Source organism: Acomys minous, assembly GCF_964271855.1.
Source record: "Acomys minous genome assembly, chromosome: 6".
Lineage (NCBI taxonomy): Eukaryota > Metazoa > Chordata > Mammalia > Rodentia > Muridae > Acomys > Acomys minous.
Window position 1 is genome coordinate 45,189,703 of NC_140487.1, and position 24,164 is coordinate 45,213,866.

Consider the following 24,164-nt stretch of genomic DNA (forward strand, 5'->3'; position numbering starts at 1 on the left):
AGGAAAGTTTCTTTATTGCTCCTGCAGTCAGTGAATTTAGGAAAATAAGAGAATGTTACATTTTAAGTGTCCTTACTAGAAGGCTGCTTTTGAAAAAAAAAAGTGACTGTCACTTGGACCCCGAGTTCAATACAGTGAAAACCTTCCACTTCTATCTCCATTTTGTCTGTTCTTTCTCTTTGACCCCACATGGCCATAAAAATCAGCAGGGTATTTGTCTACCTAACCTCTTTCTTTGCCATTTTAGGCTGAAGGCACAGTATCCTAAACCTGTGGTCATCTTAGATGTCAAGAACAGGCCACCACAAGATGATAACAACATTCTATGGTAGACAGACTACATACTAGAGCAAGTCATAGTAACACATAGGGTTGTCTCGGGGATGACATGATTGGCAGTTTAACAGTTTATTGGACCACCTTGTAGGACCTGAGCTCAGACAATGCTAGGCAAAACCACACTGTGACCAAGATTGCTTAACGATGGGGACTTCTTGCTACTGACCCTATTCTTCTTCCATCTAAAGCTAAAGTTCATATCAATAAACAGAAGATGAACTCCAGGGACTGCTTCACAGTACCCTCTTCCCAACACGCTGGTGAAGTCTCTTTCCTCTGCTTTTCACCATTACTCATCTCTGTAACTGGTGTCTGGCCATGAGAGGTCTAGCTAGCTTGGAGGTACTGTTGGCAAGAGGCGGGCTTTATATTCCCACATGTGTCCCACATGTAAAGCAGATTGCCTCGTAGCACTTTGTATCCCAAACTGTTTCACAGCTGGAATCCCCCTAACAGGAGGTGCTTTTGCAAAACCAAAGGTCATGGTCTATTTGTTTGGTTTCTAATGTTCCTTGGATTGACACATACCTTTTCTTTTTTTAAGTTTGATGATATGATAACAAAAATTGATCTTAATCTAAGTAAAAGAGATTTTCCCCCTATAAAACAGCACTAGAATCTGAATATTTCACTTGAATCAGTTTTTAGCTGATTCTTGAAGAATCTGAACATGAGTTCTTAACTTGCCCAAGAAGAACCACCAAGTTTACTGACCTGTGACCTGAGGATCTGCTCTATGCATATGGCATCATCACTGGACACTCAGCTCTATTGTAAGGTGCTCCTAGCTGAGGGGCAAAATTGAGGACAGCGAGAGTGGGACAGAAAGAGGAGAAGGATACACTGGGACATTTGTGATCTCAGCATAGATGCAAGGCTTGAGCGTAAACGGTGCTGCTGGAAAAGTCAGACCAAAATATAAAGCTTCAGGAGCAGTTCTGACACAATAGAATAGTTTTGACACAAAAAATCCTGCAGACAGGGCCAGATGATTTTTTGGGGGGTAAGGGAGGGGAAACACACAGCCAGCAAAGCAGAGCTATATGAGAGATTCACACACTTCAGGACATCTGCATAATGGGCAAGGGTAAGTGGCAAATGAAGTGCACTAACTGTGTCAAGGCATGTGCTAGAGAGAGATATAAATGAAATGTAGTGAGAAATATTTAAGAAAGTACCATAGGACTGAATGATGTGTTTTAAAATAAAGTATCACTGAGAACTTTGGCAATAGCACATGGAGGTATTTTAGTATTAAAGAGGAGTCTAAAAAAATTAAAGGAAAGGAAATGTAGTTCCAACTCTAAAGCACCTGGCAAAAGAACTCCTATTTAAATGAGGAAGAGACGACAATACAGACAAATGGGCATAATCCACCAAATTGTTCATGGGAAACACATGGTCAAACACTGGCTCCAATCTCAGGTCCCACATCTGGCCTAAAGCCTAAGGAATACAACATCCTTCTGGGAGTAGAGTTTACTTTAAAATAAGAGTACAAGATCTGAGCCATCAAAACCATTACATTCAAATCCTGGTGACCAATACAGGAAAAGGCTGAAGTTCTATAAAATACTCAGAAGCAATGGGCATCTTAAATCCCAAGTTGGATCTTGAGAGGGAGGAAGAGCTCCCAGCAATGTCAGCTTTTCCCATAGCTCACAACATCCCTTTATGTACTGCCCATGCTGTAAGAAGCTGATGTTTCAGTAGGCCCAATGGCTAGTGCCTCCAATGCTTTGATAGAAAATGACCATCAGGAGCTCCTGTCTTGTCCACAAGAATCATTAGCACCAAAACACGATATAAATATAAACTGATTCGATTCCACTGATCAACTAGCCTGTTGCTGTGCCAGTACCATGCTGTTTTAATTACTATTGCTTTATAGTACAGTTTGAGATCAGGTATGGAGACTTCTCTGGAGCACCTTTTATTGTACAAGATTGTTTTAGCTATTCTGGATTTTTTTGTTTTTCCATATGAAGTTCAAAATTGAACTTTCAATGTCTTTAAAAAATTGTGTAGGTATTTTGATAGGGATTGCATTGAATCTGTAGATTGCTTTTGGTAGGGGGGAGGTAATCCCCCTTAGGAACAGTCATAGGGGAGGGGAATAAGGGGAAAATGGGAGGGAGGGAAGAATGGGAGGATACAAGGGATGGGATAACCATTGAGATGTAACAAGAATAAATTAATAAAGGAGAAAAAAATTCTAAAAAATAAAAAATAAATAAATATAAACTGAGGAAGAACTATGCCTCACACTGTCTTGTTAGGACATCCTTTCTAGATACTTTGACCAGCATCTAGCTCATGTGCCATAGCTACAACATAGGTGGGATTAGCCAAATGTGAGCAGCAGCGTGGTGGTAAATAATGGAGTTACAGACCTATTTCAATAACTGGTTATGTGACCCCCAGAGCAAGGTATTCTTATCTCCCTATGAAAATAACAAAGGGTTCCAGGAAAGACTCAATAGGAGGGCAAGTCATTCCCCCTTTCTCTCTGCTCCTTCTGAATCTTGAATCCTGAACACCATAATAATGAAGAGGATTCAACCAGGGAAAGTAGAGAATCTATGTAGTTCAGAAGGTGTTCTCCGTCTGTATTTTTGTTTGCTTGCTTGTTTTGTTTTTTAATATTCCCTCAGAAGACCTTCACTGACAAAACCATCTCCCTCTGCCAACAGCACAACTGGACAAAAGCAGACACTAGCTGACAATACAAAGCGAACACCAGATTAAGAAGAGGAAAAGGGGGGAGAGGAGGAGAATGCAGGAGCAGTAACGGGAAGAGAGAAGAGGATAAAGGAGGGAAGAAAGGGAGAGGAAGAGAAGTTAGAGAAGGGAAGGGGAGGGAAGGGGAAAGGTAAGAGAGAGTGTGAACATAGGTACCATCCAGGAGGACATAATATTAATCTCAGAAGCCATGTGTCATTAAGCCCAGTGTCAGGTGTAAGATAGCCACATAAGAGTTGGGCAGAAAGTCCCATTGGTCCCCAAAATAACATAGGCTATTGTCATTCCTCTTGGTTGATCAGTAGAACAGGACAATAAGAGCCTGCTGATGAAGAGACATGTATTTTGGTTGCAAAACACCACAAAAGCATGCTGGAATTGAGCTGAAAGCTTCCTTCCTGCTCATTAGCCTTCACAGTGCCAGCAGTTGCTATGCTGGCAGTTAAAGGAGAAAAGTCATCAACAGTCTTTCTTCACGTTGAATATAGTACGCTGTAATACTAACTTTCCCAGCAAACTGTGCCTACTGGTATACTAGTGGCACAGTTGTTATGGGGCTAACCAACTGACTCTGATTGGATCAGTGGCCTGCTCCACAGGAAGGAATCCATGCCCAGTGCTGTGGAGCTGGTCAAAGGCTCTTATTTGTAGAGATTACAAGGACTAAAGATGAACCTACTACTTTCGTTTACTAAATGGACAACAAGTCAAGATACCTTCTAAATACTTCATTTATGCCCTACACTAGTGAGGATCTCAGTCTTAGTCAAAGAAGCTTGCATTTGGAAGGAGAAAGGACAGTGGAATTGAGGTGGGATAAAGGAGAGTTGAAAGACAAAAACTGTCAACAAATAAATTAATAACAATGAAGAGAGAAGGAAAGGAAAGGCCACAGAGAGGACTAAATACAACAAATATCCTGGGAGAAAGGCTAAGCTTGAAGCAGGCAGTTTTATCCTTTATACCTTCTAAACTGTAATTCATCCAAAGCATTAATAGTAAGTACAAAGTGAAATAAAGATGAGATAGCCAAAGCATTAATAGTAAGTACAAAGTAAAATAAAGATGATATAGCCCTCACCATGAGACTTGAGCATCAGCAAGCATAAAAATACATAGGGTTCTGTGAGTGACAAAGGAAGAACACTGTGGATGCTAGTGTGTGAGACCAAGACAGTAAGGACATTGAAGAGCCATAGGAACCAATGACCTGCTGCCAAAATGCCATGTATGGTTCAGAAACATGGACCTACACTTCCTTTGTCAAAATTTTCTTTTCAGAGTAAAATTGGTCACTATTTGTTTTAAAATGCCTCACCTGTGTAAAACATTGGTTTCCTCACTAAAATTTCCAGACAACAAATACCAAAAGCCATTAGCAACTTCTTAAATATTGCTATTTTTAAGAGTGAGGGGGCTGGGTGGAGTTCCTTTGTCACATAGCATTTAATTTCTGACAACATTATGGCAAAGAATAAACTGCTGAGAAAATTAAGACCTTCAGAAATAGTAGAAGCCATCAAAACATTTTAGATTCATAAAATAAGTAATTAAAGCAGTATGCTAAAATAAGACGGGGTTGATATCATTTTTCCCTTGAATTACAGTGTAGGTTACTAGTTTCTGCTTCTGGCCCATGTATTGCAGAAACCTTTTCGAAATCTTTTTCCCCCCCATACAACTACACACCTCACCAACAGTGCCAGTAACAGTAGGATGCATATATGTGTACCTTGCCTGCAGACAATATGCTATGATAAATTTATGCCGGCCAGCTAAGTTGCTGTACTAAGTGCATAGACCAAGCACTCACCCTAATATTCTGTACAGTAAGTTCACTTTAAATCAAACAGATTACCCAAATGCGTGGGGCTCTCTGTTTAACTGGCCCAGGCGGCAAAACAGATCTGCCTAAAGAGCACAGCATTACCCTTCATCTGAGATTCCAGCCGACGGGCCTCACCACTGTGTTAGTTACTCCTCTGTTGCTGCGATACAACACCATATCCAAGGCAACTTGCAGAGGGAAGGGTTTAGGAGGACTTTGAGTTCCGGAGGGAAAACAGTCCGCCATGGCAGGAAATCTTGGCAGCAGACTGCAGGCAAGGTAGCCGGAACAGCAAGCAGGACACAAAGGAAGTGAACTGGAAATGACACATGGCTTTTAAGTGACACACTTTCTCCAGCAAAGCCACAACTCCTAAACCTACCCAAACAGTGGCAACAACTGGGAACCAAGCATTCAAACATCTGTCCTATGGGGTTCATTCTCCTTCAAAGCACCACACCTAACACGTCATATCCCATGACTATATGAGGTAAACCTTGAAATAGGTGTCTGTTTATACAGTGTTCCAAGCCAGCCATAGATGCATGAGATCCTGTCTCAAAAGTAAACCAACACAAAACAAAAACACATTTTCTGACTTATGACCTTCAACCCATCTACACATGCCTCATCTCTTGCCCACATAATAGAATTCTTGCGGCTGGAGTCTTCAAATTCCCTTTCAACTGTCTCCAAGCTTCTGATTCGCTAGTTCTAATCCTAAGGCCCCTCTTCTGCAAACTTGAGGGCATGAAAGTAAGTAAAAGTAGGATGTGAAATCTGCGCGATAAATAGAACACACACTCGCATATGCAAATCCCACAGAAAAGAAGCTTCGTATGGGAAAGTCAGTTTACCACATCCTAGTTCCTAACATGTACATCCTAAAAGGTAAGTATAGCTTAGGCTTGAAGTTTGGGTTGAACAACTAATACAAAGTTACTTCTATACAATTAGAACTGAAATAGGTAAATAAAGGTTAAAAGTTAAGCACAACTTCATTTGCAAAAATCCGATTTTAAATTCAGTTGCATGTTTACTTTGATATCTAAACATCCTAGAACACAGAAAATATAATTTCTGGTAACAATATTTGAATTACATAGTTCTAAAAGAATTGTCTAACAGACTATTTCAGCAGTCTAATAGTTTTAATGCTGACCTTCAAGATAAAGACATTCCAGGTCTGGAAACATGGCTCCAAAACTAAAAACCTATGCTGCTCTGCCACGGGTCAGGCTGTCTGTAACAACTATATCAGGAATTTAACATCCTCTTCTGGACTCTATAGCCACCTGCAGACTCACACACACACACACACACACACACACACACACACACACACACACACAAAATTTTAAAAATAAATCTTTAAAATCAATAAGGTATTTCAGTACATAAAATGCAATTGGGACCAATATTGATCCCATGGCCTTACAACTGCAGTATTGTATAAAGAGGAACCCAGTCTTAACGTGTAACCGCCGCCCCTTACCTCCCACATCAGTCGGTAATCCATGGTGTCATCCAAGTCTTCAGGCATTCGCTTCTCCCCAGCAAAGGGTCCAAATTTTTCACCCTGTATAGCAATGATTACATGAAAAAAAAAGAATCAATCTGATAAATGAAAATAAACCAGTTTATCTTTTGGAATCTTTCTCATCTACATCTTCACTTTAAAATATTAACTATTTAATACGAGATACAATATTAACACAAAATATTACCATATTTTTTTAACCCAGCTTAATCTGTTTTAGTCCAAAAGCTTCAAGCCACAACACAGAAGCCAACATAAAAGGGTTTAACTGCTCTACTTTCACATTCTGACAAGCTCTGAGGACTGTGCTCTCTGTTTCCATTTTTCCTTACAGCCTCTAGCAGGGGGTTAAAATGAAAAGCACAAGTTTTGCCTGACTTGAGAGACAAGCCCACCACCCAGAACATCACCTGGTTTCCATAAAAATCATAAATCCATCTCTATTTTGCAAAAAAAAGAGAAGTATGCTTACCGATCTCAGAGGAAGGCTGTTCATAAATAAGATTTAAAATTGCCTGCCAATCTTTCCAGCAGCCTGGTGGTCATTGTTTATCTAAGGGAGTCTCAAAATGTGTCCTCTGAAGCCCACTGCATGAGAATCACTGGAGCTGTCATTTCAAATACTGAACCCGACACTTTGTTAAAATCAGTAACCGGGAATGTAATGTAGGGGACAGAATTCTAACAAGTAACCTGGTGAGACCCACAGGCTAAGGCCCTTGTCTGTAAACAATGAGGAAAAAAATCAGGTGGATAAACATGGATTCCTCATTGGTCCACTATGAGGTGTAGACTCTGAGTATATCAATTGTGAGGTGCAGACTCTGCATGTATCAGCTATGAGGTGTAAACTCTGAGTGTGTTAGCTGTGAGGTGAAGACTGAGTCTATCCGCTGTGATGTACAGACTGAGTATATCAACTATGAGGCGTAGACTGTGGGTTTATCAGCTGTGAGGTGTAGATTTTGCTGTTTCAGCTGTGAGGCATGGGCTCTAAATGTGTGGGGACTTAAGAGGCCATATTTAATAGTAAGAGACACTTCTACTTGTTTGTTCATTTGTGTATGTGGTGGCCTCATGTATCCCAAGCTGGCCTCCAACCCAAAGTATCATTTTATTCATGTGTGTGTGTGTGTGTGTGTGTGTGTGTGTGTGTGTGTATTTTGATGTGTAGTCTCATCCTAGGCTAGCCTCCAACTCCATGTTTCTTTGTTTATGTTTGTCTGTGGGTTTTGAGCCATGGTCCTCTGTAGCCCAGGCTGGCCTACAACCCAACATGTAGCTAAAGATGACACTGAACTGCTGAGGCTCTCACGATCTTGCACGAGGTACTCCTGTGGTGGGATTACATATTCAGGCCTCCAAATCCAGTTTTACACAGTGCAGAGACTGAACACAGGGTGTCACCCATGGTATACCCCTAACCCCGCTGTTGCTTCCAGCAGAGCCTGAGAGGTCAGCACTAGTGGGCCCCATTTATCAGAAATTCTGTGCATCAATATGCAGAGAGCCAACAGTCATTCAAGCTGTGGTGTGCTTCCTCCCAATCTACCTGTAAATATTTTCCAGGGGAACCTTCCCTTTGTGTGGGAATAGAGATATGTAAAAGGATCAAAACCTAAGGGGAAATTATTGATTGACTTTGCTAATGGGAAAAAAACAACTCAATGCCGAAAGGAAATTAAATAATTTATAAATTACCTTATAAGCACTAAAACCTACTGGGAATAGTTAAAACTTAATATAGTTTTTAAAAACTACAAATGATAAACCCAGCCCCTCAAAGCACACATGAAGAAGACAAATCCTGGGGAGCCACAAATGGTGGCAGAGTCAAGATTGTTCCTCTTTTTCATTAAAAAAAAAAAGATTGTTTGTTTACGTATTTACTTAACACATGTGCATGCACACCACAAGCTGCAAGTGGAGGTCAGAAGACTACTTTCCTTCTGCCAGATAGGTCCCGAGGACTGAACTCAGATCATCAGACTTGGCATCAAGCACCTTACCCACTATGCTATGCCATCAGCACAGACTGTTTAATGTTGAGAGTAGTTGAAATAAGCTAAACGAGACTGAGTGAGACGCTGACTGAAGCAGCACAAAGACAGCACGTTTCAGAGACATAGAAGTCTGTGTGTCCCTTCACACAGTCTAGTTCATGCTGGAACGAGGAGGCGTTGCATTTCTTGCACCCTTCAGACAGACACACAGCTCCAGAGATGTTCTCCTCAAAAACTAATCATTCCTGTGGCCAAGAATGGTAGTCCACGTCTGTCATCTCAGCCATGGCTCTCAGGAGGCAGAGCAAGGAGGAATGGCCCAAGTTCAAGTCCAGCTACAACCCAACCAGACAACATAGTGAGATTATATCTCACGATGGCCAGTATTTGATGACAAGCAAACAAAAGCTGCATAAGAAATGAGACCAGTGGGAGGCAATTAATACATCAGAGCCATGCTAAGGACTTCAGGGGGTCCTTAGTGGAAATTCCCCTCCGAAGCAAGTATGAAAACTGGTTCTTGGAGTTTAAGTAGCCTGCTTACACTCTGTCGGCTAAGAAAGACCAGAGGCATCTGGAGAGATCCTAGCTCTGGCTAATTCATCAGGACTCAGGGAGAGCCTTAACAAACAGGCATACCCAAGGCCAGTAGGTCTGCAATACCCTGTCTTCAACAAAACAGACACTCAGTACTCAAGACTGTTGAATTGAAGAAAACAAGATGAAGACCAATCTAAAAACAGATGGAAAAACAAGGTACTTTTGTAACAAATTTTAGGATTTGTCATTTGAGGGTACATTCAACACCACTCTATAATGTATTTAATCTATATCAGATTTTGCAAAAGACAACGTTAACAAGTCCCCAGGAAAACAAAAGCCAAACCCTTATTAATGACTCTACAAGACTGAATGATTAAAACTTCCTGATTGCAGAGAGCTGGAGTGGCATAGACCTAGAGCCAATTATCTTGCACTGTCTTTAGCTCCCTCAGTTGGCACACCTTGCCCATGTCAGTTTCTGACCTATCACCCTTATTACTATCAGGTGAAACCCATTGGAATACATTAAGTCTGTAGACCACAAGCTTCCACTAACCCAGAACATAAATGTCATTGGATAGCACCTGAGTCTATAACCAAGAGTTCCCCTACTTTGCTATAAGTGGCTCACATGACAAAAAACTTCCTGGCTTATACTTTTTTGCTGTTCTATGACCACAACCTCTTCCTCAAACTCTTTCCTCAATAGTATACACATGTGATCTGTGACAACCTGAATCTGCTCCTGAAAGCTCTCTGCATACACTCAGTGTCATGGATCCACACATGCCAAGCAATCAGTTCCTCTCTGCATGCACCCTCAGTAGCGTGGGTCCATGCACACCCATGAGAAGATACTCAGCGCCACAGAGCCACACATGCCAACCGACCAGTTCCTCTCAGCAGAAACTCCCAGTGGCACAGGTCCACTCATACTAATCTGAATATATTCTCAGTGTCTCTCTCACACACACACACACACACACACACACACACACCAATCAGTTTCTTTCAGCACCACGAGGCCACACACACCAATAAATCAATCAATCATTTCCTCTCCTCAGTACTGGGGGAAAGGAATAAAACAATTTGTTGACTTAATTATAGGCAAAGGACCGAAGAAGGGATAAGAACTCAAATAAATACACTGGGATGGGGGGAAACAAAACCTTAGGGTGCAGGCTACTAAGATTCTACTGTTTATATTTCCAATGCCCCCAAAGTGTTCTCATGACAAAGACTTCATCCCAAGTATGACAAGAAAGGAAACTTTAAGAAAGAGCATACCCAGTAAAAGGTCTTTGCATTATTGGTGGTGTTTCCTTGAAGACCCCTCCCTTTGACATCCTGGTCTCATGGCCTTCAACATGATGTATGGTTATGACCCAAGGAGGAAGTCACCTGACAGTGACTGGCCTCTTTAAAACTGCAAGCACACCAGTGAGGACATCATGATAATTGGATTAGATAAGCTAGTTGTGGTATCTGCAAGATTATTAAGTTGTAACACACCAACTCGGAACTGCCCATCTTATTCATAATAGAAGCACTGCACATATTTACAGCAGAACGAGTTGGCTTTAGTTGGAGTGTCTGCACTCACTGGGCTTGCTTTCACTGTGAACCGTCTCCTCAAGCAAGGCCCTGTGGACCTCCCGACTCTTCTTCCAACTTGCTCACTCCTGTCTCCACTATGCAAACAGCATTTTCCGAAAGTTGATTTTTCACTTACTAACAAGTTTGTGTGGAGTCTAACTTAAAGAGAAGCCTCTCCATCATTTGTGGCTCTAAGTCTGGCTAGAAGCTTACTTAGGGAAGGAAAACTAGGGCTACAAAACCCACACAGGCAGTTATTTTTCTTTGGGTCAAATCCCATGAAATTACCAACATTTGACCATTTTGAACATACAAAATGACTATTTTTCACATGACTCATCACAAATGAGACATGCATATGTGCATTAGTATATTAAACATATTCAGTTCATAATTAATGATATGAAGGGAATCACAGTTCAAGCAACTTTCTTAAAGCCTTCAAAATTTCTAACTCTTAGTCATCATTGGCTTTAGTTTTCAAAATAAAAGGCCCACAGATTGCATTTAGAGCAGAAAATATATTGGTCTGCCATTTTCTTTCCATTGTTTTTTCTAGTGCAAGGAAAGTCTCTTTGAGGGCATGACTACACCTAACTGTTAAAGGAATGTGCATAAATATGCTCTTGTAATATAATTAGGGTTTCATCAATATATTAAATGTACTTCCAAAGCGTTCAGTGTGATGGTCACTCAACCGTTTCTTCTTGCTGTGAATGTTAAGGCAGACTCTGATTGCCTCTCTATATCAATTCATCTTAGTATTATAACTTTGGCCTTGTTATGAATATTAATGTAACTAGGTAAAAAACTGCACTTACCTGGATGAGAGAACTAATGACCTGCATGAAGACATCATACAGGCTACCTCAGAAATCCTTAATTGAAGTCAGCTACAAAATATCTTCAATGCTTTTGCTACTTTCCATTTCTCCCCACCTGGAAGGGAGGCCTGTCTGCTACCCAGTTGCTATAGCAGGCATCAGTGGGAAGAAATACAACGATGTGCATACTCCTTACTCTGCACTGTAAATGTATCACATAAAATGCATGTGAAAGAAACTGCAGAATTGTGAAGAGGAAATAGTAGATATATATAGAGAGATGATAGATACATGCACATGGATGGGCACATAAACAGACACAGACATGGGTATCAATATAGAGAGATACCATATCAGGAAACAGCATATTTCCTCTCCATCCTACTTTACTAGATTCTTGATTTTCTCGGCAAAACACGACTGCTACCAGTATCTGTGATTAGCTGCAAAACAGGGAAGCTTAAAGTCAGAAAGAAGCAGCATGAGGCTGAAGAGCAGGAGGAGACGGGAGAAAGGCCTGAGCCAGGCACTGAAAACTAGAGTTATGGAAAAAACTCCAAAGCCAGGCGTGGGAAGGCGTCTGCCTTTGATGTGCAGCAAAGTGCAGGGAGGCCAGAGAACTGATTGGTGGAACTCAACAGCCTACGGTCACCTATAGGATTGACTTGGCCACAAAAATAGCCTAAACGAACAGCACCCACACACACTCCAGACAGAGTGAAATCAACATGAAAAGTGAATCCCAACTCAGGGGTTAAAAAGAAAAGAAAAGAAACTCCTCTGGCAGATAGAATCCTCAATTGCAGGAATACCAAGGGCTGGACATAGCTAGTGATAGAGGAACTACTTTGTATGCATGAAGTCCTGCCCCCAGCACAGCCCCAAACCAAGAAAACTAACTATAAAAAAAAAGAGAGAGAATACATGAATTTTGTAATGGAACTTAGAGACATCAAAATACAGCAAGTCAAAAGATTTTTTTTAAATAAAAACTAACTTTAATGTGTATGTTTGTGGTATAGGAATATATATGTATGCACATTCCTATTTGTGTAGATGTGCCTGTGTGAGACTATGTATGTGTGTGTGCATGTCTGTGAAGGCCAGAGGTTGACAGTAGGTGTCTTCCTCAGTCACTTTAAACTTTGTTTACTGAGTCTCTCAGCTCGCCCATTTGTGTAGCTACACGACTGCTCCATGGATCCTCTAAATGCTATTTCCTGAACTCTGGATTAGAGGTGAGCTCCAAAGCCCCCAAGTTTTTCTTACATTGGCCCTGGAGACCTGAAATCTGCTTTTCTAGCACTTTATCCACTCAGCCATCTCTTCATTACCATTGGTGAAAACTTTTAATAATTAAAAACCATGACTTCACAATTGTGTATTTTTAGAAAATGTATTAAAACACGGAAAGAAACAAGAATCAAATTAAAGACTTATCTCAAAGAAGAACAAAAGGAGATAAGAATGAGATTTATGGAGCAAAGATCAAGCGCTCCAATCTATATATTTCAGAGGATATTAAAAAGTAGGTTGAAAGACAGTAATTGCAGTGAGTTTTCTAAAGCTGAAGATAAATCTGTCAAATGGCCCCATTTATTCCCATGTCAAGTGACAGAAGAGGTGCTCACTCTTTTGTCAAGTGACTTCAGAGTCACCTCAAGTAAGGTGACATCAGGGGGAGATAGGAGGTACCTGAAATGAGGCATCCCAAGCTAGATGGCATCACAGGCACTTAATTTGTATCAGGTGACCTTGGAGTCACTCACTCCTATGCTAAGTGACATTAAAGTCACTCCCATGCAAGGTGACATCAGAATCACTCACTTTTGTGCTAGGTGAAATACGAGTAACTCACTCCTGTGCAAGGTGGTTCCAGAGTCAATGAAAACTCTAATAAACTCTGAACTTTAGAGATAAATCAGGAAACCTGGCAAGTGTCCAGCCAAGCTAGGATACTATCTGTAAAACACAAAGCATCAACAATGAAGTCTTAAGAAAACATCCACTATATATAAAAACAAACAGAGAACACTGAAAGTCACTTAAACCATTCAAGGTAAAAGAACAACTTTCATTCATAGATCCAAAGGGAATATTGCTCATGTGGTTTAATAGGAAAAACTATAAAAAGCCCATTAACTAAAATTAACTAAGATCTTAGAACTGGGAATGAACTGGGAACTTAGAACTGTATGCTTTATTCAGAAATTAAGAAGAGATTAGCAACATTAATGAGAAGCCTGCTCTACACTAGAAAAAATGAAGATTGCTCTCAGGCAAGACCCCATCCAGTTGAGTCTCTAATGTGTGAAAGGAGAAAGCATACAAGACTGCTTATTCTCAAATGCAACTGTTTCAACATGCAAACCCTACTGCTAATGTAATGCTTAAGATGTCCAAAGTCCATCCCAAGTAGGCAACCAAACATGGCACTGTTATCTATGGAGAGATGGCTTTGGAGACATGAAAATGCAAGAGAGAGGGGTCAGAGATCTTACCTCTATGGTTTCAAAGAGCTGCTGAGACTAGGTAATGTAATGGCAGGGTCAGAGGCTCTTCAGATAGGCTCTGAGAACCCAGGAGGCCTTCCGATGCCATTGCATAAAGGCATAGAGGTGAAAGCTGAGTCTCAGTGGCCAAGATGTTGGAGAGGCTAGAGCCATGAGACATCCTCCAAGAGCTGCATGCATGGAGTGGAACCAGGCCAAGAAAAGGTGTATGATGCAGGCAGCAAGGCTGGAGTGGGTGGAGCTATCTAATCGCATTTAAAACTTAAGTCTTAGTGAAGTTAGAGTTACAAGATTTGGTATTTGCTGTACTGGGTTTTAACCTTACTTTGGTCAAGTATTTCCTCACTGTACCCTCATTATTCTCTTTTGTAATAGGAAGTTATAGTCTCTGCTATTGTATGTTAGAAATATGTAGCTCATTAAAAAAAAGAGAGAGAAAGAAAGAAAGAAACAGCGATCCATACATAAGAGGTTGTGTTGAGTCTCAGAAGAAACCTTAGGCTTTGAATTTGTTGAACAGTGGGGAGGCTGTTAGACTATGGAAATTTTGATAATGAGTTAAATGCATTTTGCAAGATAAGATGCCCATGAGCCTGAGGACCAGGAAGTAGAATGTGCTAGTTTGAAGAAAAAAAAATATGTCACCCATAGGCTCAGGTACTTGAATGCATGATACCCAGCTGATGACAGTGTTTGAGGAGGTTGTGAAACCTCTAGGAGGTGTTGCCTTCTTTTAGGAAGCACATCACTCGGGCTGAGATTTGAGTACGTATAGTCTTGCTCGGCTTCCAACTTACTTTCTCTGCTTTCTTCATGTGTCTTTAAATGCCCTGCTTTGGCTGCCGGCCACCATTATGAACTCCTATCGTTGGAGCTGTAGGCAAAAATAAGCTCCTTCCATAAGGCACTTTTGTACAGGATGTTTTATCACACACACAAAAAAAGCAAAGAGCTACTAACACAGTAAATAACAATGACTTTTTGCTTTGTATTGTTCAAAAAGGCAATTGATAATCTATAGGAAAAAAATTGTCACTGAAAAGTTTACACACAGAATAAAATGTATGACAATAATAAAGATAGGAGGAAGGAAGGGTGGACAGACATCTCATCTTGATGCCTCTGACACGCCCTAGTTATCCGACAGACGCCTCAAAAACAAATGTGCAATCAAACACATGCTGCTCCACAACTATCTCTTCAACTTGTTTCACAAAACCTCCCCCATCTGAGTTGTTCACTAACAGTCCAGTCCTTTCAGCCCTTGAAAACTGCCTTGGTCCTTACTATTCTTTTACACTCTGCCATATTCTGTCCCCTCTGCCTTCAAAATAGACTGCCAGAGCCTGACACTTAGTCTGAACCTCAGTGCTTTCCGATGGATTGCCCCTCCAAGAAAATCCTCGTCTCTGCTTACATAGTTTTTTTTTTCATTCGAGATTATGCTCATAGCTGCGGCCCGAGTAACCCCTGATAATCACATACCCGACCCTCCTCTACAGGTTTCCAATGAACTCAAATTAATGCCAGTCTTCAGCTGCATGACATCTCTAGGAAATGTGGCTCTCCTTCAAGTACTCTGCTTTTGTTAAGTTCTACATCCTCGAGATATCATAGGATCTGCTTTGGCTCACTCCTGGAATGTCATACTAGTCTCCTTGGAAACCATTAGGCTAGACAAAGCAAGTTTGCCTGTCTCAGGATTTCATACCAACCTGCCCTGCCTTGGCCAGAATGATCTTCCCCTGGAAATATATTTGGCTGGTTTCCTATCATCCTTCAAACCATTGCTCAAATCTCACTTGGATGAAAATTAGCTAAACTAACTAATTTACAACATCCCTCACTTATGTTCTAGCTGACCAAACTCAGTCCTACTTTTACTGTTTTTGTATATCACTTATCACGGTCTAGTACAGTGTAAGATTTACCTACCGGATAATAAAGCTGCATATGAGCCAAAACATCCACTTTCTTCACTGTTCTAGGCAAGTGTCTAGTATAGATCTTGATGTACAGCGTGATTAAAGTGTATGAATGACTGGGTGAAATCTGACATAAACAAATATGGCACAACTGTATGACAGAATCTACTCGATCACCATAAAATAGCTATTCACGGTAGCCAAGTTATGGCATCAGCCTAATCGCCTATAAACAAATGCACAGATGACAAACATGTGACAATTAATTAATTATACATATACACACACAATGGAATTTCATTTGGCCATAAATATTGAAATTATGCAGTCTGTGGGCAAATCAATATAACTAGAGACCATCATGCTGCATGAAACAAAACCAGGCGCAGAAGATGAGTATCACGTGTTTTCTTTCACATGCCAAATCTTGATTTAAAAAATACTAAGACATCAAAGTAGAAGCAGGCTTATTTAGGAAAATGAAAATCAGTGGTGAAAGACCTAGGTCAAGAGAGGATAAAGAGGATGAGTATTGTCAAAGCACAGGACATTCGTGCATGGAAATACTACAGTGCATCCCATTATTTTACACAACTAACATGGCCTAGGGAAAAAAAAAACACTGCCAAAATAATTATAATAATAAAAGCCAATGTAGATAAATTAGAGGAATTACCCACAGGATACTGCTGAATGAGAAATGTGCAGGACTGCATACATTCATTTCTTATTTTTGTAAAATAATATTTGTCTTTGGGTGCATTTGAATCTGTATTTGTGAACTTAACATCTTATGATTACAGAGAAGATACCTTTTTAATAGAAAGAGTATAAGCTGAAAATTCTTAACCTGATGTATGAAAAGCCAAGTGTTCTGAATTCTGGATTTGAGGAAGGGTTTAATATAGCTATAGACATATATACGGACAAATACATAAATGTATGTGGATGAAACCCATCTAAATAAAGAATTCATATGCTCCATACACAGGTTACAAACTGTATGAAGGTAAATCTACACAATCATTAGTATGCCCAGCTACATGTAGTAAGTTCCATTTCTGGCATCATATGGATATACAGAAAGTTCTAGATTTTGGAGCACTTCAAATTTTACATGAGGGCTGCCCACCTCATGTGTGGAATGACCTGAGTTCCAATTCTAACGAATTACATCAGTGTGGATAGACCTTTTCTAGCATCAGTTCTGTCACCTACGAAGTAGAGTTTTGTTGCATGGCTTAAGGAGGGACAGAGAAAAGTATCCATGACTGCTACCTCTGTAGTTCACCCTCTGTCTCCAGTAACAGGGGCAGTTCCTAACACCTGCCAACAACTTCTTAAATGTTTCATTAGTTAAACTATATTAAATTATAAGCAAATTATTTAATTATTGGTAGTTGCTATCATCACAAAAGCAAAATGCAAAGCTTCAGAGAAAACACTGGTTTAAGGGGACTAAGATGTACATTTGAAAATCTGAAGAACAGCAAGAGACGTAGGGCCTCCCTGGGTCCCCAAGGTGATGCCTGACTGTATAAACAGGGAGGCAGTGTCACTGCAGTGATCCCATTTCCAGAGTAGTGTGTTTTACCATCAGCTGCTAGAAAATGTAATAAACATCTACTGGTAGTGTTTCAGCCCCAGGATAAAGATCCGTCCGCCTTAAAGGCCTTCTGATGTAATTAGCAAAACCCACCATCGCACAACACCTAGTCCTCCCGCATTAACATGGTAATTGTTTCTCAACTTGCTCTTTTCTTTCAGGTTTTATTTGGTTGGTTGGTTGATTACTTGGTTTGTTTTATTATGGTCATCTATTTTCCTCTAAACTGCACACTTTCAACTTACCTTTCTTTACCTTTTTTAATGTTTTACTCTATTTTTGCAAACTGGGCATTAAACTTATTTTCATTAATAGTTTTTTTTTCCATGAGAAATAAATGTTTGCCTCAGCCTGAAAATCTGGAAGGTGAGAGTTGATAGTGGGGAAAGCACGGGAGCCTGAGAGGCAAGTACAAATCTCTGGGCCTTGGTGTGCCCAACCCCTGCCCATGCTACTCTCTGTCAACTGCAGCACCTGTGATGTTCTTTAAAATGTCATTATCTGGAACCTGTTAAAGTCTACTCTTCTCAACTCTTGTTCCAAAACCCATTTTCCTTTCCCCTTGTTAAAGGAATCCTAAGTCAGCTGATGGAATGTACAAATATAGAGTTGGTGGAAGATTCCCCAAGCCCAACCTGGATTCTAGTCTCTGAACTTTACATCCACAGATAGCTTGAATTTTAACCACTTTGTAAATCAGAAGCATTATGGAAGCACACCTGCTATAAAAGTATGGCACAGCATCTGGCATTGTCAGCACATGCTCTAAAGTAGAAGATCCTCAAATCTCTTCAGAAGAACGAGGACGTTTTTAAGTGAGGACCTTAATACAGCTCTACTCACGGTGGTCACCTTCTCAGATCTTTTGAAATATAGTCAGAAAAGACGTACATGGCTGACTTGGAAAATAATTAAGAGTTGAGATGCTGTGAAACAGGTAAGGTATGCCAGAACATTCTGCTTGATCTTCCAATTCAGCTACAATCTACTGTGTCACCGCAGCTTTGTCCTCGGTGTTCAGAGGAGGAAAAAGCTGACTTAGAGGCATCAGTGAGGCTGTCCACGACCTTGTGATTGAGTATCTTGGAATAATAACTCTCTCAAAAAAGGGACTCTGGATTACGGTAAGCTGTGTTCTGCATGGTCAGCATGCTAGATGCAATCTGGGTGAAAAAGAAAAATCTGTGTTTTCTGTGAAAGTTACCTCAGCAACAGGTGAAAGAAAGCCTACCAATGCTGCAACTGTCGGACACAAAACACTTCAACCCACACCAAGTACTACTCCCAACATAAGCGCACAGCAATGTCAGAAGGAAATGTACTGCCCAGCTACTTGAAAAGATCTCAGTAATGCAAAACAAGGTGTATGCACTAATTCTTACTTCTGCACAAGTGTCTGGTGTCTTACTATTCGTGAGCAAGGAAAGGTTCTTAATTATAACTATACCAGAAACCTTCAAAAAATGTCCATTTGGGAGTTTTTTATGCTATAAAACTGAAACAGAATGTTAATGGTACAAGGGAGTCAATTGATGACGGTTGTATTTGGCTTTGAAAGATGGCTGTTCTTGACATTTGGTCATTTGGCAATATCTACCCAACTCATCACTAAATTAAATGAAGTATTAACTTCTGTGTTTAGCTTGTTTACCTTTGAACACTCTCCCAAATAGCCATCAATAAACTGTTAATATGTGGGGTGTTTTTTTTTTCCACTTGAGCTACGGAAACTCCTTGTAGGTCATGTTGTGAATCCAGAGCTGTCTACTAGTCTTTGTGCTTTGTATCAGAGGACGAGAGTAGGGTCTAGTAAGCGATCCTCTGAACCTCTGCTTACCTAAGTAAACTGCTAACAAAGCAAAGCCGGTCCAGGTAGGAGGAGAAGCTGGGAAGGTGACAGGGCTAATGTTTATAAAACATGTTATTCCACAACAGAACGTTCTAGAAAGATCATGACCCTTCCATTCAGAAACCTTGGACTTCAAACTTAATTAACTCTGTGGGTTGTTTAACTGCAGATTTCCTCTGCTCACTTCTTAAATTAGAACTAAACGCTGGCTCTGGAGGGTATGGCGCTGGTAAATTCAAATGATACATATGGACCAAGTACCAAGCATGGGCCCTGCTCAGTGAACCTTGGCTCTGCTTTCTCTGGGTGCTGCTGCCTTGCCTCCCCTGGTTCATTTCACATCTGCTAACCTACATAGCTCAAACCAACATGTTCTGTTCTAAGGTTATATCTTAAGATTTGGGATGCTCTGGTATCTCACTTCCTACACCTCTGCAAGGAACTGCCAACATCTATAGTGCATCATCACACAAGCAGGACAACCTGCCCTTGGCCTGATGGCACGCCTGTGGGGTTCTGGAAGATGATCCCACGCCAGAATAAATTTCAAAAACGCAAAGAAAACTGGCAGGCCAATGATTCAGGTATCACCCCAGGGTGGCAATGGGGAAGGCCTCCTCTCTGGGGCTCCTGGGCCTGCACTGAGCTCCAGGCTGCCCGGGTCCATCTGCATAAGAAATGGGTGTGATCACACCGACTGTTTAGAAGGCAGGGGCTGCCTGGCGTGGGGTAGTGGCGAAGGCCCATGGGAGTCGCACAGGCGCGGGGTACAGCCAGGACTCCAGCTCCCGACAGGCCCGCGCTGCCTGCAGGCCCTGGGACGTGGCGCGGCCTGCGCCGGCGGCTCACCCACCTTGCGCACTCGGCGGGCCGTGTAGAGCCCCATTCCGTCCTGGACCCGGGACGACTTCAGGGCGAACCTGTCTGGTACGTACATGCCCAGCATCCTCCGCTGCTCGGCCGCGCGCCCCGGGCGCCGCACGTGGAGACGGGGTGCGGGCCAGGGGCTGCCGCTGCCGGGAGGAGGAAATGAGCTCTGCTCCCAGAATCCCCACCTCCCTGCTCGGCTCCCCACGGCCCGGCCCCTCCTCGGCCTGGGCAGAGCTCGGCCACAGCGGCGGGGCGCACAGGCCACCGGGACCCGCTGATTGGCCCAAAGTTGGCGGCACCGGTTTGGAGCCTTAAACGCTAGGCTTCAGAGCCTCCCTCTGCAGGATAAGGATGCGCCTGTGACCACACCAGCCCTTTTCACAGTCTCGGCCTTTGGCAGAGATTTCTGGAGTCTCCTCACAAGCAGAATGAAATGGCCTTGGCATTCTCCAAAACAGCCTTTTGCTGACCACAGCTGAGACCAATCCAAAAGGACTGGGAAACCCTTGAGTCTTAGTGACTGTGTCTTTGTTCCGGGGGTTGAACTAATGAGAGGCCAAAGAGTATGCTCTATTTCAAGATGAAAATTGGACATAAGTATCTAAGTGATACTTACGGTGAGGGGTCTTCTGGAAGTGATTATACCTTCCAAGGTTTGCGACTGCAAAGTCCTGTTACCAGAGTTGTTCCGGTCAAACCCTGGGTTCTTGCGTTCCATTCGCAAGACTGGGCCACCCATCCTTAACAGACCAGTTGTCCTGGTTAATTTTGGGTTTGGGTTTGGTTTGGTTTTTTGTTTGTTTGTTTGTTTGTCAACTTGACACAAGCTACAGAGACCCTGGGAAACAGGAACTTAAATAGAGAAAATGTCTCCATCAGGTTGGTCTGTAGGAAGTCTGTGAGATATTTTCTTGATTAATGATTGGTTTGGGAGGTTCGAGCCCCATGTGAATGGTGCCATCCCTAGGTCAAGTCATCCTGGGTTGTATAAAAATCCGGCAAGCTGAGCAAGCTATACGGAGCAAGCAGTGTTTTGTTATGGTCTCTGCTTCAATCCCTGCGCCCATGCTCCCACCGTGAGTTCTTGGCTTGGCTTCCTTCCTTGGCTATAAAGAAAAAAAAATCCTTTGTTCTGCAAGCTGCTTCTGGCCAGAATGTTTATCACAGCAAAGAGAAAGCAAAGCTAGTATAGCACCCGCTAAAGAGATAATAAAGGATTCTGTTCAGTGTGACTTCACTAGGAAGAGAAACAAATAGAGAGGAACAGTGACTCTACTAGGTCCACCTTCAGGACGCTGGCATGAATTCTAGGTTGAAATGGGGGATAATAAATACGTATGAAGAAGCAGGCCGTTCAAGGTGTAGGTTGCACCGACAGAGTACTCATTTACCTACAGTCCTTCCTGTAAGGTCGTCTGACAAGTTGTCCGAACTTTGTCCAATCGATTCTTGGGAGAGAGGTGTTTCTTGTGGCTCAGATTGCAGCTGTTCTTCCTCCCAGGATGAGATCCTCGGGAAATCCCCCAAGGGTCCATTGCTTCAGTGGTCTAATAGGCAAGGATCTCTAGTCTACTCTAAGTACTCTCTGGGTTCTTAGGCCTTCTGTTTCAGACACTCCTCTTTAATACATTCCCTAGCTACCTCGACACCTTTCATTCTACATTTTGGCTTATAGGAATAAAGCAGTTACCTGCCTTCGCCTCCTAGTTGGTGATGGACAGGTGGTGGCATCTACTTGTACAAATGTAGGCCACTACATTTACACCCAGTGTGGCTCCAAAGACTGCTGTTGGTCAGTGGTATCCAAGAAACATCCAAAAACAATATAGGCTATTGCCATTGTTCTTGGTTACCTACCAAAACATGAAAGAAATACCTTATTGCTGGAGACACCACGCATTTTGGTCACAGGTTTAGAGGATTCAAGTTGGAACTGACTTAAAAGAAGCCTTCTCCTTAGGAGCTCTCATAGTCTTGGTAGGGACTGTTTAAGCTACCAACAGAAAAAAATTATATATTTTTTAAATTTTATACACACACACACACACACACACACACACACACACACACACACACACACAGTAACAGGACCAGCAAGATATCCCGAATGATGTAACAGTGTCGCTTGTATTATAGGGATAACAAACAGCTGTCTGATTGAAGCGAAAGCCCTCTCAATTGGAGGGAATTTGTGCATGAGATGCCATAAGCCCTAGAAGAGACTCTACTACTAGCATATGTCTAAAGTGATGTGGTTTCTAAGTACAGACTGCTAAATATTCATCCTTATACCCATAGGTAAATGCAGTTCCCACATCTTATCAAAAAAGACTCTTTTTTGCAGCACATAGAAACTATTAGAGAGGCCCACAGCCTGACAAAATGCAGAGAACAAGTGACCATAGGATACCAACCTCAAAAGAGACATTTATAATTCCTAGACCTAAACATCAAGGAACATAGCAGAAGAGGAAGTAGAGTGTAGGATCTTAAGAAACAGAACAATACTTCATGCTAGTTTCTTCTAGCATGAGAGGAAAAGATTTTGCTCCCATGAACTCTCAACAATGTCGATGCCCACACAAGGTGTACAAAAGCCACATTAGTCACCTCATCGCAAGGCCTGACCCCTAAGTGAAGATCCACAGGTAGTCAATGCTGGAGCAGGAGGAAGAACCACCTGTACTTTTTTATTTTATTCCCTTTTGGTTGTTTTTCAGGGCCAAGACTGAAATCCTAAACACACACAAATACATCAGCAGTAATTAGATAAATATGTACATAGAAGAAGAGAACATCAAATAGATAGGGCTGGTCAAAAGGACAGTGTGGAAGTTGTAGGGGATGGGGATGGAAACAGCACAAATACAGTGTATTCATGCATGAGAGTCTCAAAATATATATTTAACTTATGCAATAATGTTTTAAATTATTTTATTTATTCTTTATAAGTTCATACATGTATGTGATGTAGTTTGATCATACATACATGCCACTTACTCTCCATGCAGGAGTATCCACACTGTCCCTGCAGCCAATCAGATGGAAGCCTCACCCCAGATAACCCATACCACAGAACCGAATTAACATACGCCTACAGATTAGATGACTGATGCAAATAGACATCACTAATAAGAAGTATAGTAAACAAAACAAAGAACTCACCCTAACACCCGTTAAAAAATCAAAGCACACCATATGCAACCAACATGCTAGCACACATCCATGGACAAAAGAAAAGTCTCTATAGGAAAAAAAATGGGAAAGATAACTACTGCTCTAAATGCACAGATGCCTATGCAAATGCACAATAAAACATAAAATACCAAGGAATCATGAAAAAAACAGTAGTCCTCCAGTCACAAAACCCCAAAGAAAAATTTACAAATCTCCTGAGAAGATAACCAAAATAATAAATCCTAAGGACGTTCAGCAAGTGACAAGAGAACATAGACTATGAGATTTGGAAAATAGTTCAAGACCAGAATGAAAAATCCAAAAAAATGATGGCTGCCAAAAGGGCGGAAAGAGGAAAGAAAGCCTGTGACATCTGTGGGCAATCATTGAGTAAGCAAATATTTACATTACCCAAATTCCACCGGAAAAGAGATGGAGAAAGAAACATAAAACACATTTAATGAAATGATAACAAAAGACTTCCCAAGTACTGAGAGAGAGATAGGCATGAGCACACAAATTCATGACACTCACAGAATGATAGAGTCAAACCAGAGGTCCTCACCAAATCAAAAGACAGAGAATTCTAAAATGAAGAAGGAAAAAACATCAACTCATAAATCAGATGTGGTTGTTCGTGTCATCAAGTTGACAGGAGCTGGAATCACCTAGGGGACAGACATCAATACAGCCCTGTGTGGGATTATTAACCCCTGGTGATGCCTGTGAGGATTGTGTTCACTAGGTCAACCAAAGTGGGCCGACCCATCCATCATAGCCATGGACAACACTGCTCGCTGGCTTTG

At 41.5% G+C, this 24,164-nt stretch overlaps 1 protein-coding gene and 1 long non-coding RNA gene across 3 annotated transcripts in view; one reads left to right on the top strand and one right to left on the bottom strand.

Annotated features, from left to right (window-relative positions):
• Window positions 1-20,416, bottom strand: part of PRDM5 (PR/SET domain 5) — a 153,556-nt gene extending 133,140 nt beyond the window's left edge. The window contains exons 1-2 of one of the 2 annotated variants that reach the window (XM_084787308.1): window positions 20,165-20,415; window positions 6,405-6,488 (exon numbers count right to left, since the gene is read on the bottom strand). In XM_084787308.1, the coding sequence (XP_084643434.1) occupies window positions 6,405-6,488; window positions 20,165-20,257 (177 nt within the window). In that variant the 5' untranslated portion in view covers window positions 20,258-20,415. Of the gene's footprint in view, window positions 1-6,404; window positions 6,489-20,164 lie in introns of both variants that reach the window. The other variant, XM_084787309.1, reaches the window with a different exon arrangement.
• The window catches only part of LOC311600533, a 50,951-nt gene continuing 46,433 nt past the window's right edge, over window positions 19,647-24,164 (top strand). The window contains exon 1 of the long non-coding RNA XR_014780273.1: window positions 19,647-20,238. This is a non-coding gene — a long non-coding RNA (uncharacterized lncRNA). The remainder of the gene's footprint in view (window positions 20,239-24,164) is intronic.